The following is a 16807-nucleotide window of genomic DNA, read 5'->3' on the forward strand; positions in this document are numbered from 1 at the left end:
ACCCTGAACCAGAAGATCTGCCTGAATGGGAAGCCGGAATGGAGGAGCCCCTGCTAATAATAGTAGATCTGAGAACCACGCTCTGCGTGGCCAAAATGGAGCTATTAGAATAGCAGGAACTCTCTCCCTCTTCACCTTCTTTAGCACCCGCGCAATCATTGAAATGGGCAGGAAAATGTACACCATCCGGTATTGCCAAGGGGCCGACGTGGCATCGACTATTCCCGCTGCTGGGTCTCGAGCTCTTGCGCCGTAGCGCAGAACCTGATGGTTCAGACTGGACGCCATCAGGTCTATTTCGGGACGGCCCCAACGCTCCACCAGTAGGGAGAATACCTGACTGTTTAGAGCCCATTCCCCGGGATGAAGAGTATGTCTGCTGAGGAAATCTGCTTCCCAATTCCTCACCCCCGGAATGTGAATGGCTGAAATCTTGGGGACCTGATGTTCTGCCCACGCTAATATGCGTCTGGCCTCTCGCATGGCAGTCGCGCTGCGAGTGCCCCCTGATGATGTATGTACGCTACCGTGGTGGCGTTGTCGGACTGAATCTGAAGAAGTTTTCCTCTTAGAAATTCCTGGGCTCCTATCAGAGTATTGTACACTGCTCTGAGCTCTAGAATATTTATCGGAAGAATGGATTCCTGAGGGGACCAGAGACCCTGAAGCCTCAAGGTTCCTGTTACTCCCCCCCCCCCACCCCAACAGACTGGCGTCTGTTGTGACTAGAATCCAAGACCAGGTCTGTAAGGATTGGCCTCTCTCCAAGTTGGATTGGGACGTCCACCTAGACAAGAGATAGCCTTGTGGGCGTGGACAGACAAACAATCTGTTTGTCTAACTTCTTCTGAGACCCTGACCACTTTCGCAAGATCTCTGCCTGAAGTGGACGGGAGTGAAACTGCGCAAAAGGAACTGCTTCGAATACAGAGACCATTGTCCCCAGAAGCTTCATGCAACTGAGTACCAAGACTCTCTTTTTCAATAGCATGGCCCTGGTCCTTTTCTGCAGAGCTAAGACTTTTTCTGCTGGCACTAGCGATGACTTGGGTAAATTCAACACCCAGCCGTGACTCTGAAGAAACTGCATAACAATCTGAATCTGTTGGGATAGAAGAATCGCAGACGGTGCCTTCAACAAGAGGTCGTCTAGATAAGGGATAATTGTTATACCCTTCTGGCACAAAAGACTTGCCATGACTGCCATGATCTTGGTAAAGACTCTGGGGGCGGTAGCCAGGCCGAATGGGAGAGCCCTGAACTGAAAATGCGCCTCTCCTACTGCGAACCGAAGGAGAATCTGGTGTCCCTCCCAAATCGGTACATGCAGGTAGGAACCTTGATGTCCAACGATGCCAAAAACTCCCCTTTTTCTATCTCTGCTATCACAGAGCGAAGGGATTCCATTGAACCCTGCACTACACCTGTATAAGGAAGAAAATAAAAACCTATAATTAAACGGGTATAGGCAGGAGCCTATACCCCATTGACCCAACTCCAAGTCACTTCAAAAAAAACTGAGGATCTCTCTGGAGAGGAGAGGCATAGCAGGGGAGGAGTCTAAAGACTTAGCAGTTAAAGTGACAAGACTCCCGAGCCCACTACTATACTGCAATGTCTCGCAGTGTCCCCCAATGGCAAGAAAGAGAAAGTAAGCCAAAAGAGGAAGAATTCCTTCCTACTAGTCAATTTACCTAAAGATCGGGGGTCTTCCTTTTTGTATCCCTAGCAAGTGAAAAAGCTAGGCACCAAATCTCTGCTCCTTGGGGAGATCACTCGAAGGAAAACAGTATTGGTCTGCAAAGAAAACTGGCGACCTAGCTTTCAAACAGTCTGTATAATATCTACCCATCAGGCCTTGACTGTTGTGGGAGCCTGTCTGCTTTTATTTTACTCAAGATCAGTTGTTCAATTTCACTTGATAATGGGGCAAGTTGTATCGTAAGGTATTTCAGAGATCTCCTCAGGTCTTCACCAAGATATTTATTCACAACCAGTTTCCCCTCAGATGAATAGTAACATGCCTTGCAAGACTGTTCACAATCTCCAAACCAGGGCATTATGATTATGTTTACAGTGGAACAGGGTTTTATTCAAAACAGCTATTGATCCCAAAGTCAACAAGTTTGCGTGTCTGGTAACCATGGAAGTCAAAGATAGTTACCTACATGTTCCAGTTTGGGAAGGCCACCAATGCTTCTTAGCCCTTCCTTTTAGCAACTGACCCATGTGTTCACAAAGGTCATGGCCAAAACATTGAAGAAATTACTCCTTATTTGGACAATTTTTTGGTTAAGGCAGACTTCTCAACTACTTCAGGAACATTCTCTAAAAACCTGTCATGTAGAGCACTACGGTCAAAACTGGCATTTGCTGACACAAAGAAATTGAATTGGTAAAATTTTGTAAGGTATGGACAGAGGACCAACTGGCTGCTCTGCACAACTGGTTCGCTGAGGCCCCATTACGTGCAACCCAAGACGCGCCAACGGAACAGGTAGAATGGGCAACAATACGATCTGACACAGGTCGGTTAACATTAATATAATGCCTGTTTAATAGTCAACGTAATCCATCTAGCAATAGATGGCTTGAAGGCCGGCCATCCCCATTTTGAGAACAAAAGGGGGCCTCTATTTCCCCGTGAGGCCCCCCTGTGAGCCACATACCACCCGCTCAAGCACTTATCTTTTTCTGTTCTCCTGTCACTGTAGTCCTTCTGCGGTGCTCAGTAATTTCCTTACCGAGGCGATCTTGTGAGAGCGAGACTCATAGCGCTAGATTTACTAAACTGCGGGTTTGAAGAAGTAGAGATGTTGCCTATAGCAGCCAATCAGATTCTAGCTTTCATTTTGTAGAATGCACTAAATAAATGATAGCTAGAATATGATTGGTTGCTATAGGCAACATCCCCACTTTTTCAAACCTGCCGTTTAGTAAATATACCCCATAGTCTCACTCTCACAAGATCTCCTCAGTAAGGAGATTACGGAGTGCCGTGGAAGGACTACAGTGACAGGCTCAGCAGCATTGATCGGGCCGGGGGCGCCCGCGGCCCGATCATTAATGCCGCTGAGCACTTTCAAGGGCCCCCTGGATACCCGAGGCCCCTGGTAAATCCGGCCCTGGCCATGGCTCTGTCGGACTGCAGAAGGACCAGTTGGCCCTGCAGGATGGACTGGGCGCCCTGTCAGGCCTTTAACATGGCTTTAAGTTCCAATATGTTGATGGGGAGAGAGGTCTACTGAGTGGACCAGAGCCCCTGAAGTTGCAAATGAAGGACCACAGCCCCCCCCCATACCCGAAGGCTGGCGCCTGTGGATACTAAGATCCAAGACCATGGGGCAAACGATCTGCCTACTAGCAAATTGTCCTGGGCTATCCACCATCTGAGATATTGTCCCGCCTGTGGTGACAAGCGAATCAACTGGTGCTCTACCTTCTGATGAGATCTTGACCACTTTAAGAGGTTCCATTGGAAACAACAAGAGTGAATTCAACTACAAGGGAGAGTCTCGAAAGTAGACACCATCTTTCCTAGTAAACACATGCAGAAGAGGACCAACGGTCTGCGGCAGGACAAAACTCAAAATTGCAGAGTTCCACGAGGATCGCGATTTGTCCTCTGAAGGGAATACCTTCTGTTTGTTGGTATCCATTATCAGTCCCAGAAAAGTCATTCTCTGGCAAGGGGTTAAATGGGATTTGGACAGATTTAGGAGTCACCCATGCATCTTCAGGATCCTGATGGTGAGCTGTAGATGCTGGTCGAGCAGGTGAGCAGAGAGCCTTGATTAGTAGATTGTCCAGGTAAGGCACTATTTGCACACCTCTAATGAAGACAAGCTGCCATAACCGCCATTATTTTTGTAAACACCCTTGGTGCTGTTGCAAGGCTGAATGGGAGAGCTCTGAACTGGTAGTGAGAAGGTCCCACTAAGAGCCTGATAAGCCTTCCAGATCGGAATGTGGAGGTAGGCGTCTGATGTCTATCGACGTCATGAACTAGTTTGCTTCCAGTCCATTGATAACCGACCTGAGGAATTCCATCCGAAACCTGACCATCTGCAGGTGTAGGTTCAATTGTTTTAGGTCCAAGATAGGGCGGAAGGAGCAATCTGCCTTCTGGACCCAAAAAAGGTTTGAGTAGAAACCCAGTCTCTTTTGGTGTTCTGGAACTTCCCACATGACTCCTGCAGAAAGAAAAGGCGCAACACAGAGGAGCATTGTCTGCTTTCTTTGTGGGTCGCGGGGCAAGCTGGTTGCGAAAAACCGACGAGGGGCTGGGCCTGATGGGTCTATTATGTAACCCCTCGTCATGACCCCGCAAATCCAACTGTCCTCCGAGGACACTGCCCACTGATCTCTGAACAGAAGCAGACACCACCCCCCCCCTCCACTTCCACCACCGCGAGAAGAGGCGTCAAGCTGCCGGTTTATCCGGGAGCTTGGAAGAGGGACGATTCGTGGAGGGCGCCGGCCTCTCGGTGCGAGTGTTCTCTGATGCAGATGATCTGGACCTGTGAGTCTGGCTCTGACCACATGAGCCCCCCCGAAAGGGCTGTCTAAATGAGCCAAACCTGGGTGTCCTAGGATTTAGGACATTGACTGGTAGGAAGGTACTTTTTTTCTTCCTGTGGCCTGGGAAATTATGCTGTCCAATTCAGGCCCAAACAACACTCCACCTGAATAAGGCAGAGACTCCAAAGAATTCTTAAGATTCAGTGTCCGCATCCCAGGAACTCAGCCATAGGGTCCTGCTGTTGTGGAAACAGAGGAGGAGATGGAATCCACGTTTTGGGCGGCTTCATATATGTAGCCTGAAGCCTCCTTGAGATGAAAGGCAATGGGAATAAAGTCTGAATCTTCCAGCCAACTGGTCAGCCAATGTTTCCATAGCCCTGGCAACCCAGGCTGATGAAAACATGGGTCTAAATGAAGTACCTGCTACAATGTAGATGGACTTTAAGTAAGCCTCTATCTTACGGACAGTGGAATTCTGCAGGGAGGCTGCCCCTGGAACAGGGAGAGTGGTGTGGCAAGCTAACCGTACCACTGGCGTTCCAACCCTTGGGACCTGTTCCCAACGGTTTAGATCATCCTCCTGCAGTGGGTATAGAGCCAGGAACCTTGGAATAACAAATCTGCGATCGGGTTGTTTCCAGGATGCTTCTGCGACGTCTTTCAACTCCAAACATGGAGGAAAACGGATCGCCTGATCTAGAAGTCCCAGTGCCTGTCACACTGCTACCACCAGGTCATCAATCCCCTGATATCTGGGAGACTCCTCTGGGTCCGTAACTTGTACAGGATCAGAGTCCTCTAAAACCTCACCTGCTTCTTCTGAGGATCTCTCAGAATCAGAGAGGGACAGAAGAGGACTAGCATGTCTTATTTTTTCTGGGTAAAGGCCTTGTTGCCTCCAAGAAACGGTTTAACCTATCTAGAACCCTGACCAATGATGTAGACCAAGCCTGTTCTCCAGTAGGAGGGGCTTGAGAGGATAGTATGGATGGATCCCCCACCTGTCCAGAGACAATTACCGTGGTTCCCCCTGAACCAAGGGGGTCTATTGCTCCAGAGGTTGAAGGGAGTACCGCAGCAACCGCTGGAATCTCTGCCGGTTTAAAAAGAAGTTGTACCAATGTGGCAATACCATGCGTCAGGGCTGCCGCCCACGCTGGTGTTTCCGTTATAGGTGGAGCGTTAGTCTGTGCCTGCCCCACCGCAGTAGTACAAAGCACCCACGGGTCCTGTTGTCCAATGTGTAATTTAACCTTACACTTAAAGCAACTATAATACTTTGCTCGAGGTGCTTTACCCTTGTCAGACATTTTATAAAGATTTAAAATTTATTAAATAATTTACTAATCGCAGCTTTTTTATCCAGTTTATTTGAAGTATCGCGGGTGTTTTTTAAGGAATCGCCACAAAATTTGGACCCCTAAAAAGGTAACTTTCTCTCTAATCCAAAAATACGAACCAAAATTACTTTTATCTGCCTCATTTTTTGTGCTACGGCAAAAACGCACATTTTTCGAATAGAATTAAAAACGCTAGGTTCAATTGACATTTGGGATCCCATTTTTTTGGGGGTGTTTAAAAGGTATGCTTGATAAAGAAGCCGCGATTAGTAAATTATTTAATAAATTGAAAAATAAATATTTAATCAACCAATTGTCAGACAGTCGAGATATTTGGCAGACAGTTGTTTTGACATCCTCTCTTAAAAAAAAAAAAAAAAAAAATCTGAAATGGGGGCTGGACATTTCATGTTTTTTTGGGTGATCTGATGTGGAATGACCCAACTCTATTATCCTAGCTCTCCCCGTCCTGCACTTGCTCCCTCTTATACCACCATGGCTGTAAAGGTGATCTACTGCCTCCTTCTAAGCAGTAATCGCCGCTGCAGTGCTTCTTCTGGACGCTGAAAATAAGGACCAAGTTTTCCCCCTCCTTTTCTGAGGAGGGGGACTTGGTATAGTCCTGCAATGGCAGCCTCCAACACCAGAGATTACCGGCGCTCTCTACCACTTCTGACAGCACCGGTAACCTAGAATGATCAGTGTGAGAGCGGCTTATATAAGCCGCCTGTCAGTACTGAGAATGAGCTGGAAAAAAACCCACAAAAAACTGTCAGTGAGCCGTTCGACTCAGTCTGACAGACGCTTCTTTTCGTAAACGAGTGTGCTCTGTGTCTAGGACAGAGCACAACTCTGTAGGGAAATAAAAAATAGAAATAAGTTAAAAACTTAAGTAAAAAAAAAAATTTGTATAAGTGAGCCCAATTCCCTTGGGCACTCAACTAAAACTGAATAGGCTACAGGGGGTTGCAGAGGGGAGGGATTTGTCAGCAGGATGCATTAAAAGTTAACTTGCTAAGTGCCAAACTGCACTCCCCCTCACATAACTCTATGATAGGAGCACCCCCCAGATAGGATGAAAGAGAAAAAAGGTTTTTAGAAACCAGGTTTATTAGGTTAGCCGGCCCCCTTCGATTAGAAAATCACACAGGCAAGGAGAGTGAAAGATACAATGCCATCTTTACTTCTCTTAACAAAAAAATATAAATATTCTGGAGCTCTCTTACCCCAGAATATAGAACTGCATATGCTAAATAATTGGTCAGCAGTGTCAATAGGAGTCCCAGCAAGGTTCCCCATCTACCTTAGCCTGTCGAGATTGTGGACCTTAAGGCACCAAAAAAAGCAACTGGGTCAACAAGGGTCCTTGGAGACAAGCTGATGAATTTCTCAAGAGCTTGTGTGACTTTTTCCACCTCGATAAGGGTTCAATCTGGAACTCAAGTGGAACCAAGTAAGTCGTAGAGCCTCCAAGATAGAAACCATCTTCCCCAAATCCTGCTCTGACTTATTTTGATTTCAAAATTGATCAAGAAAAAAAAAATAATATCTCCCTGTCTTTCTATCAGTGCCTAGTGAGGGGAAGTTTTAGTAGACAGCCCCTTATCTGACATATTACCATGCACCAAAGGCTTTGCAACAACTACAGTGTGCAAGCCCCAATGCCAGTATAGACCACATTCAAACTCCTTATCTCAGATGGACAGGATAATAGGCCACCCAGTCATCAGGGTGATGTGTAGCAATAAAGAGCTGTCTGCCTTGACAGCAGCAGCTCAGGGCCATTAATCACTGACAGTAATGACCAGGCACTCCCCCCCCCCCCCCCCTCCTCAATGGAGGTTTCACAACTGAAATAGAGGTTAAGGAATACAATGGAGGAACTCATACAGTGAGCAAGACTTTAACATACCCAAGCTCCTACCTGCACCTCTATACCTCATGGTCCCAGTGTCCCCCCAATTAGACAGTTGAGAAGATTGCAATTTCTTTCATTTGAGACATGCATAAAAAAAACACAAAAAAAAAACACATTAGTTACCATCAGCCGGTGGCCTCTCAACTGTGCTAGGTCCTCTCTGACGTCCCCTGCCTACAAGCGAAGGCTCAGACAATGACTTCTGTGGCTGTGTTGCAGGTGTTATTGGTGCCTGTGGGGCTCGTGCCTGTTGCACGCACACAAAAAAATAAAAAAAAATAATGTAAAATATATAAACACACACGTTACCAGGTTAAAGGCTTTTTAAAAAAAAAAAAAAAAACCCCGAACCCCCCCCCATGCTGGTACATTTTAGAAATTTTATACAGCAAATGTTTCATATGCACACAAGAAAATTCATTTTTGCATCTATATACTGCATGGCAGGCGGCAGCCATTACAATTTGATGTACCAAAACAATACAGATGGTCACAAGACAAGCCAGCCACCTTTACAGCAAAATCATGAATTTTATTGGCCGAGTAGAGAGCAGGTCCACAAACCCAGAGTCAGTGAAAGATCCAAATGAAAGTGACCAATGGCCATATGGATAGACTTCTTGCCCAAGCTACTACCTGTATTGAGTTGGCCATCAGGATCTTTGGCACCTTATGTCCACGCCTCTTGTATGTTTATAAAATTAGTTTTCTGATCCCCCAGAAACGGCTTTGTTTAGAAGGGGCACATCCTTTCAGAGGCCCCACAAGAACTATAAGTATTGCTCTGTGTTTCCAAAACCATCTGTCCTAAATAAATATGCAAAATGTTCTCATCAATTGCAGGAAGGTAAGTTTTTTCCCCTCTGTCCTCAGTTTGTGGACAAAAGAATGCTCATACAATTAATTTGATTAATATGGAATGTAGATAATTTAGGTAGAAATGCTGGATTGTCTCCAACAGCCATGTTTCTGCATAGACATCAAAAATAGTTTTGTGCACTCAATTGAGGTACCATGGACCTGCAAAGATTCAGATAGTGTCACGAACAGCACTCACCTGAGTCTACGTGACGCTTATGTGACACAGGGTCAACCACAAAGACAACCACCTGGTCTGTCTAAAATGATTAAATCCTTCCCTATATATGCCACACACTAGCTTTGCGATACTAATTACCACCACCAAGGTTTGTTCGGATAAGAGCTGACACTCTTATTTAGGAAGCCTTCGGTTCTCCCTAGCATTAATCCAACACAATTTACTTTAATCAGAGTTCACATAAACCACAAGGTTTGCCCAGTTTCGATTAGGTAGCGTCTGGACCAAACTGTCGCGTGAATTCATAAGAACACAGAGACTAGAACTTATTAAGTGTAATTTAATATGAAAAATACATCCACAATGCTTAAGATAAAAAGATAATAAAATGACATACAAATAGAGTGCAATTGTTTCTTATAAAATAAAAAGGATAAAACACAGAATTGATACCTCACTTAGAATCAAGTTTCCGTTGCCGGGAGAAGCAGGAAAAATGGGACCTCTTCAATATCGAATTGACTCCCTCAGAAGAACCAGGAGTTACATTTTCAGTACAGTTTTAAAACCCAGCTACAGGGCCCACAGCCCCCCCCCCTTCCTGTGACCTTATTCAGCTTGAATCTGTCATTTACATACAACCCAGTCTCTGCAGTCGGCATATCTGGGGCCTCCCAAACATGTGTGAGATTTCATTGTCTTGCAAGAGATTTCTTCAAAGGCTTTCCCATTTGCGTCCTGCCATAAATGACATAAGGTGCTACCCTTATCTACCAGCCCCCCTGGGTGGTTTAACATACACAAAACCCCTTGATCTAACAGCTTCTAAGAGAACCATGTCCCACTATTTCTAGGAAGTAATTCACAAACATATATTTGCAGATTTATGCCTAAAAATTAGCTTGCACATGACAGATAGGAGGAATGTTTTGAACTGCTTTGAAAAAGAAAGTTATCAAATCTTCTAAAATTCAGTCTTTAAGTAAAGCAAGGCATTTGCCGAGATTGTCATGAAGGAAGTCAAGTACCTGGGGAACAGCTGCTGCAGTTGGACTGAATCTAGTCACATCTTGTTACAATTCAAGATTCAGTAATAGATTAAATAATTCTCTTATCTGTAAAACTGTGCAGATTACTTGCTCTGCTGCTTTGTGCCGAGAGAAGAACCTGGAAAGTTTTGCATTTCACTTGGTCACCATAATGTCCACTTGAGGAGGCCCGAATCTTTGGGTAGTTGGGACACTTCCTGAAGTAGAGACCACTTTTCTGAATGAATCCAATTCTAACAGAGGTAACAGCCTATTATGTTTTACTTGCTAGCTACATGCAATACCAAGTGATTTTCTTGCTTCTCAAAACATGATTCTTGCTACTTCCATCTTCATGTTTCTGCTTCAGGTACCTCCCTAACAATTTATTAAAAACTACCACTGTCTTGGTGTTGGTTTGGAGGAAGATGAAAGTGCCTGATTTCCTACTGATCTAATTTTCAATACATTAGGCAAATCATTGCTGCTTTGACAAATAGCACTAGGTGCATTTCTGCAAGAGCATAGCTGGAAGGTGGAAAAAAAAAAAAAAAAAAAAGCAATCACCTTTAATTTATTTCTCACCACAAGGCAGCCATACCCAGAACTCTTGTTTCCTCAATTCCACAACCAGCACCTTTATTAAATATTGTACATCTGCTGAATGATAGACAAACTGAAAGCACTGGCACAAGACCCAGAACTCAGCAAATTGGCATTCTAAAAGATCTACAGACACTGGTGGCATGCAAAAATATCTGCTATGGACAAACTTGAGACTCTTCAATCTAGAAGTGTGTGAAAGACATGGGAGAGTCTGGAACAGAATCCTATACCTTCTCAGCCTGCAAGAATAGAACATGCACAAACCTCTATTGAGAATTGCAAACGGTTTAAAAAGACTACTCAAGAGTGAAAGTCGTGGATTGGACAAGAGTTCCCCCTGGGACTGCAACAAAACCATCTTGTACTCATGTCTTCTAATGGAGGCTGATGGACAGTCTTGACTTGACCTTTCTTCTTTAGGCTGGAGTGATCGGAAGGACTGTTTAGATGTAGTAGGCATATCTGCCTGATGTACAGTCTCCCTTCTTCCCACCACTAAAGTGTTGACGAGGAAGTGTACTTTAGACCCTCTCTTGTGGCAAGCGGTCAGTTTTAACCAAGATAACTTCTATATGAGTGACCATTTTGTCTCCAAAAGCAGTGACCAGTCAAATGGGAGATTGGCTGGCTAGACTTGAAGACAACATTTCCACATTGAATAAAATAAACATCCTAGGTGCTTATCCAACCTCAGAGGAATTTTTCTAAATTCGCTGGAGAATCACATTCCAATTGAGACATCTTTCACCTAAATCCATGCTTGTTTAAGCCATTGATCTCTTTAACCCATGTATAGCACATAGATCTTTCTTATTCCCAAAGACTCCACTACCAAGGACAAACCACTCAAGGGGTGATTTTCCACATGAGGAGAATTGCATTCTGTACCAAAGTGATGCCTACATGCTCAACATCATGCTGTTAAAGCTTGTGGTCTTTCCTCCTTTCCACAAGAATACTTGGAGACTAGATACTGCTACCAAAGCATGCTTACATACAGAAACAAACACCTATAACTTAGGGGCTTACATAATGTTGGTGCCTTTCAGCATTTTGGGATTCTTCTCAGGCTCTATTCTACTGCCAGCTCCGGTTTCAGCACAATTGCTGCAAAATATTCCCCAAAGGCAGGGAACACCCCCAAGAGCAGTGCAGAGCCCTCCTCAACATGGTCTTCATATTAGCTTCCTGTGACACGAAGCATGCACATGCCCAGACCAGTGGTTTGAAAAACGGCAGATTTTTAATTTCTTGCACCAGATCTGCTCCCCGAGATGCCAGACTGGCAGCTAGATCAGTCCTCAGCTTACAGTATCAGATGGTGCAGCACCAGGAGAAGGCATCTGCCTTGCCTTTTAGACACATGAAAAACGATGAAGCCACCTTAAATAACCTCCGAAAGAGTGGTTTTTTATTTTACTTCATTTTAAATTTGAAAAGGAACCTATCCATTATAATGGCTGCCATTGGGGAACAACAGAAAAATACAATCCTGTCAATTTAATAGATTACACATAGCATTAAGAATTTAAAGAAGTTTAAATTTTGTGACAGAAGCTCTGGGAAAAATAAATCACATGCACCCCCCCCCGTATTTCAGCACAACCAGCAGTTGACTGGCAGCACTAGTGTTAACAATGTTTAGAGAGGGGAAACTCCACTCTATTTATTTTTTTAATTCATATGTCAGTGAAGTGAAATCACGCAAGTTTTGCATTTAAAACTTGCAATCAAAAATGAGTATTGGTTTGAAAATGGCGATTTTCAGCTAAACATGAGTTTAAATCGCCACAGATCGCAAGAGATGAACAGCTATTTGGTTTTTCAGACTAAGAACCTCTAATACATATGGCGACTTGGAGACTCAAATCACTGTTTATCTCACAATTTGCAGCAATTTTAATTCAATGGAAAAAGGAAAAAGAAAAAAAGTTTGCAACTTGATACATTTACCCCCTGGAGCGGAGACAAGATTCCTGAGAGAGCGACCGAGAAACAACAATTCTGTTCAGTTTATTTGAACATGTTAGAAATGGTTGAAGCAGAAAAGCCATGACCTAAATGGGGGTAGGTGTTTATTATTTTCAATCTGTTGATAAAGCATAGAATTGTAGGTAGGGTAGCAGAGAACAAAGAAACCAATAGTAATATAAACAGTAAAACTTTAGACAAAAAGGTATCCCAATTCAGATTACTGGCTCAACAAAAGGGTTACTGAAGCAATAGTCAGTGTTATAAGTGCAGATGTACAATTAAACAAAAAATAGCAAAAAAAAAAAAAAAAAGGGGGGGATTTATACTTACACTAAATCGGTTTCTCTGATTCCATCTGGGGGACACTGCTTAACCATGGGTTAAGTAGGGTAGGGAGGAGTTTGGCACCTAAATAGTTAATTTCTTTTACTGCCAACAGGCCCCTCCCCCTGCCAAGCCGAAACGGAACTCCGTTTTATTACAAAAGCCCCAAGAAGATAAGGCAATCAACCAAGACACACAGAAGAAAGCAGAAGGGAGGGAACGCAGTGTCCCCCAGATGGAATCAGAGAAACCGATTTATCGTAAGTATAAATCCTCTTTTCTCTTTCATCCATCTGGGGGACACTGCTTAACCATGGGGACATACTAAAGCAGCCCCTCTGAAGGGTGGGACCGCTCTGATAGCCCAGCATGTAGAGCACACTATGGCCAAATGAGGCGTCTGTAGATGCAAAAACAATAAATTGGTAAGATTTGGTGAAAGTATGGACCGAGGACCAGGTGCCTGCTCTGCATAACTGATCCGCTGAGGCCCCATTCCGCGCAGCCCAAGATGCCCCAACCGAACGGGTAGAATGGGCAACAATACGCTCCGGCACAGGACGGCTAGTACTGACATAAGCTTGCTTAATGGTCAGGGTAATCCACCTAGCAATAGATTGCTTAGACGCTGGCCATCCACGTCTGGAACAATCAAACAAACAATGTATCAGTCTTACGAATCTTTGCCGATCTTTTAACGTACATTCGTAAAGCCCTAACCACATCCTAAACTCTCATGTTTCCTGTTCCGGATGCCTGAGAATCCTCTTTGAATACCGGAACTACTATGTCCTGATTTACATGGAAACCAGACACCACCTTAGGCAGAAAAGAAGGAACTGTTCTCAAAACTGCTCTATCATGAAAGACCAGATAAGGTTCACGACAGGATAAAGCCCCCAGCTCCGAGACCCTGCGAGCTGAGGCAATAGCCAGAAGAAAAACCACTTTCCAAGTTAGAAATCGTAACTCTACTGAATGTAGCGGTTTGAACGGGGGCTCCTGCAGCATATTAAGGACCAAATTAAGATCCCAAGAAGACGTTGGATGAACATAGGGGGGCTGAATGTGAAGCACCCCCTGTAAAAAAAAGTCTTAACATCCGGAATTTCAGCCAAACGTCTGTGGAAATACACTGACAGAGCTGATACCTGAACTTTTAAAGTTCCCAAACAAAGACCTCCATCCAAACCATCTTGTAGAAAAGTAAGAAATCTGGTAAGATGGAAGGATTTTGAACTGTAGTCCTTCTTACACCACTTTATATACGTATGCCATATTCGGTGATAAATCTGAGCCGAGACTGGTTTCCTAGCTCTGAGGAGAGTATCCACTACCCTCAAAGAACCCTCTAGATTTCCACAGACTGGCTTAAAGAGTCATGCCATTAAATTCAGCCGGGTTAGATTTTGATACAAGAATGGACCCTGAAATCAGCAGATCTTTCCGAAGCGGTAACCGGAACCCCGGACCTATTGCCATAAGAAGGACTTCTGAATACCAGACTCTTCGTGGCAAAGCTGGAGCCACCAGAATGACTGGTTGCCCTCCCTGCTTGACTCTCCGAAGGACCCTGGGAATCATTGATATGGGGGGAAACAGGTAATCTAACCTGAAGTCCTATGGCATTGTCAACACATCCACTGCTACTGCAAGTGGAGCTCTTGTTCTTGAGCAAAACTGTGGAACTTTCCTGTTGGTGCGTGACACCATCAGATCTCGATCCGGAAGTCCTATCACCTGTCTACCAATGACTGAAACACTTCCGGATGAAGAGCCCACTCTCCCGGCAGAACTTAGTGCCGTCTTAGATAGTCTGCTTGACCGTTCTGCATTCCTGGTATGAAAACCGCTGACAGGGCGGGCACGTATCTTTCGGCTCAAGCTAAAATCTGGAATGTCACCTTCATCGCTCCTACACTCTTGATCCGTCCTCGTCCGTTTATGTACGACACTGCCGTGGCATTGTCCGATTGAATGCGAACCGGCCTTCCTTGCAACACACTTTGTGCTCCCTGCACTGCTTTTAAGACGGCCATCAGTTCCAACACATTTATGGGCAGAACAGACTCCTGCACTGACCACAGCCCTTGCAGTCTGAGGTGAAGGACAACTGCCCCCTAACCTTTCAGACTGGCGTCCGAGGATACTAAGATCCAGGATCATGGAGCAAAAGACCTGCCCTCCATCAGATTGTCTCTCACCAGCCACCATCTGAGGGACTGTCTCGCCTCTGGTGACAACATAATCCACTGATGATGCAACCTCCAATGGGACCCTGACCACTTCATCAACATGTCCTGTTGGAAACATCTTGAGTGAATCCTTCCGTAAGGAAGCGTCTCGAAAGATGCAACCATCTTTCCTAACAATCTCATACACAGAAGCACCGACGGCCTGCTGTGAGACAGAACCTTGTTTGCCAATTCTTGCAGAGACCTTACTTTGTCCTCTGGAAGAAAAACTCTCTGGTTTGCCGTATCCATTATTAAACCCAGAAATGACATCCTCTGGCAAGGTATCATTTGTGATTTTGTACAGTTCAAGATCCAACCATGCTTTTCCAGCACCTGCACAGTAAGTTGAAGATGTTGTTCCAACAACTGTGCTGATGCAGCCTTTATTAACAAATCGTCCAAATAGGGTACTATCTGTACTCCCTTTGAATGAAGAAGTGCCACCATTTCTGCCATAATCTTCGTAAACACCCTTGGGGCTGTTGCAAGACTGAATGGAAGAGCCCTGAACTGATAGTGAGCTGAGCCCACCGTGAATCTGAGAAGCGACTGATGCCCCTCCCAGATTGGAACATGGAGATAGACATCAAGGATGCCTATCGATGCCATGAACTGACCTGCTTCCAGACCGTTTGACTGATCTCAGGGATTCCATCCGAAAGGAGAATACCTTCAAGTGAAGATTTAGTTGTTTGAGGTTCAGCACTGGTCTGAACGAACCATCCGGTTTCTGTACCAAGAAGAGGTTTGAGCAAAACCCTTTCCTTCTCTGGTGCACTGGAACCTCTACAATAACTCCCTGTGAAAGAAGCAAAAAGCGACACAGCTGAGCATTGCCTGTCTTTTGCGATGACAGCGGGGCAAACTGGTTATAAAAAAATCTGTGAGGAGCTGGCCCTACAACGACTCATGTAACCTCTTTCTATGACTCCCTGAATCCATCTGTCCCTTAAGGACTCTGCCCACTGTTGTCTGAACAGAAGTAGACGTCCTCCCACTTCTCCCTCCGCTAGCAGAGGAGAGTGGTATTCATGCTGCAGGTTTATCCGGAAGCTTGGAGGAGGCAGAACGCCCTGTCGTGGAGGAAAAGGATGACCTTCCTCTAAGAGATTGTCTCCTACCCCACAGAAGCTCTTGACTTGCCTGTCTGACCTCTGCCAGACACGCCCCCACGAAAAGGTTGTCTAAAAGAACCAAACCTTGGAGCCCTAGGTCTAGGAGTATTAACTGGTAAGGATGTACTCTTTCCCCCCCGATGCCTGTGAAATCCATCCGCATCCCAAGACCTCAACCATAGTGTCCTTCTTGCTGCTACAGCTGTAGCCAAAATAGAAGACGATATGGATGCCGAATTCTGGGCCGCTTCATACACATAACCTGCCGCTTCCTTCAGATGCATAGCCAAAGTAAGCAACTCCGAATCCTGTAAGGCGGATGCTAACTGTCCTGCCGATGCTTCCATAGCCCTTGCAACCCAAGTTGTAGAAAACACAGGTCTGAAGTTTGTACCAGCAGCTGTAGAAACCGACTTCAGAAACATTTCCAACTTACGGTCAGTCGGATCCCGTAATGAAGCCGATCTTGGTACCGGCAGAGTAGTCTGGCGAACCAACCTCGCCACAGGAGTATCTACTCTCGCTACCTGTTCCCATCGGGTCATATCCTCCTCTTGCAGAGGATAGAATGACCCATATTTCCTAGGCATGGTAAACTTCTTATCCGGTGGTTTCCAAGAGGCCTCTGCGATCTCTCTCAACTCTGCTGAGGGAGGAAACCGGATCGCCTGCTTAGAAACCTTCTTAAAGAGAGACCGGTCC

General features: G+C 45.1%; 1 protein-coding gene across 1 annotated transcript in view; it reads right to left on the reverse strand.

Annotated features, from left to right (window-relative positions):
- Nucleotides 1–16807, reverse strand: part of LOC142132160 (piwi-like protein 1) — a 51250-nt gene that overhangs the window by 7252 nt on the left and 27191 nt on the right. The window contains exon 3 of the mRNA XM_075194421.1: nt 7906–8029. Within this exon, the coding sequence (XP_075050522.1) occupies nt 7906–8029 (124 nt within the window). The remainder of the gene's footprint in view (nt 1–7905; nt 8030–16807) is intronic.

This window comes from Mixophyes fleayi, unplaced genomic scaffold (assembly GCF_038048845.1).
Source record: "Mixophyes fleayi isolate aMixFle1 unplaced genomic scaffold, aMixFle1.hap1 Scaffold_356, whole genome shotgun sequence".
Taxonomy (NCBI): Eukaryota; Metazoa; Chordata; class Amphibia; order Anura; family Limnodynastidae; genus Mixophyes; species Mixophyes fleayi.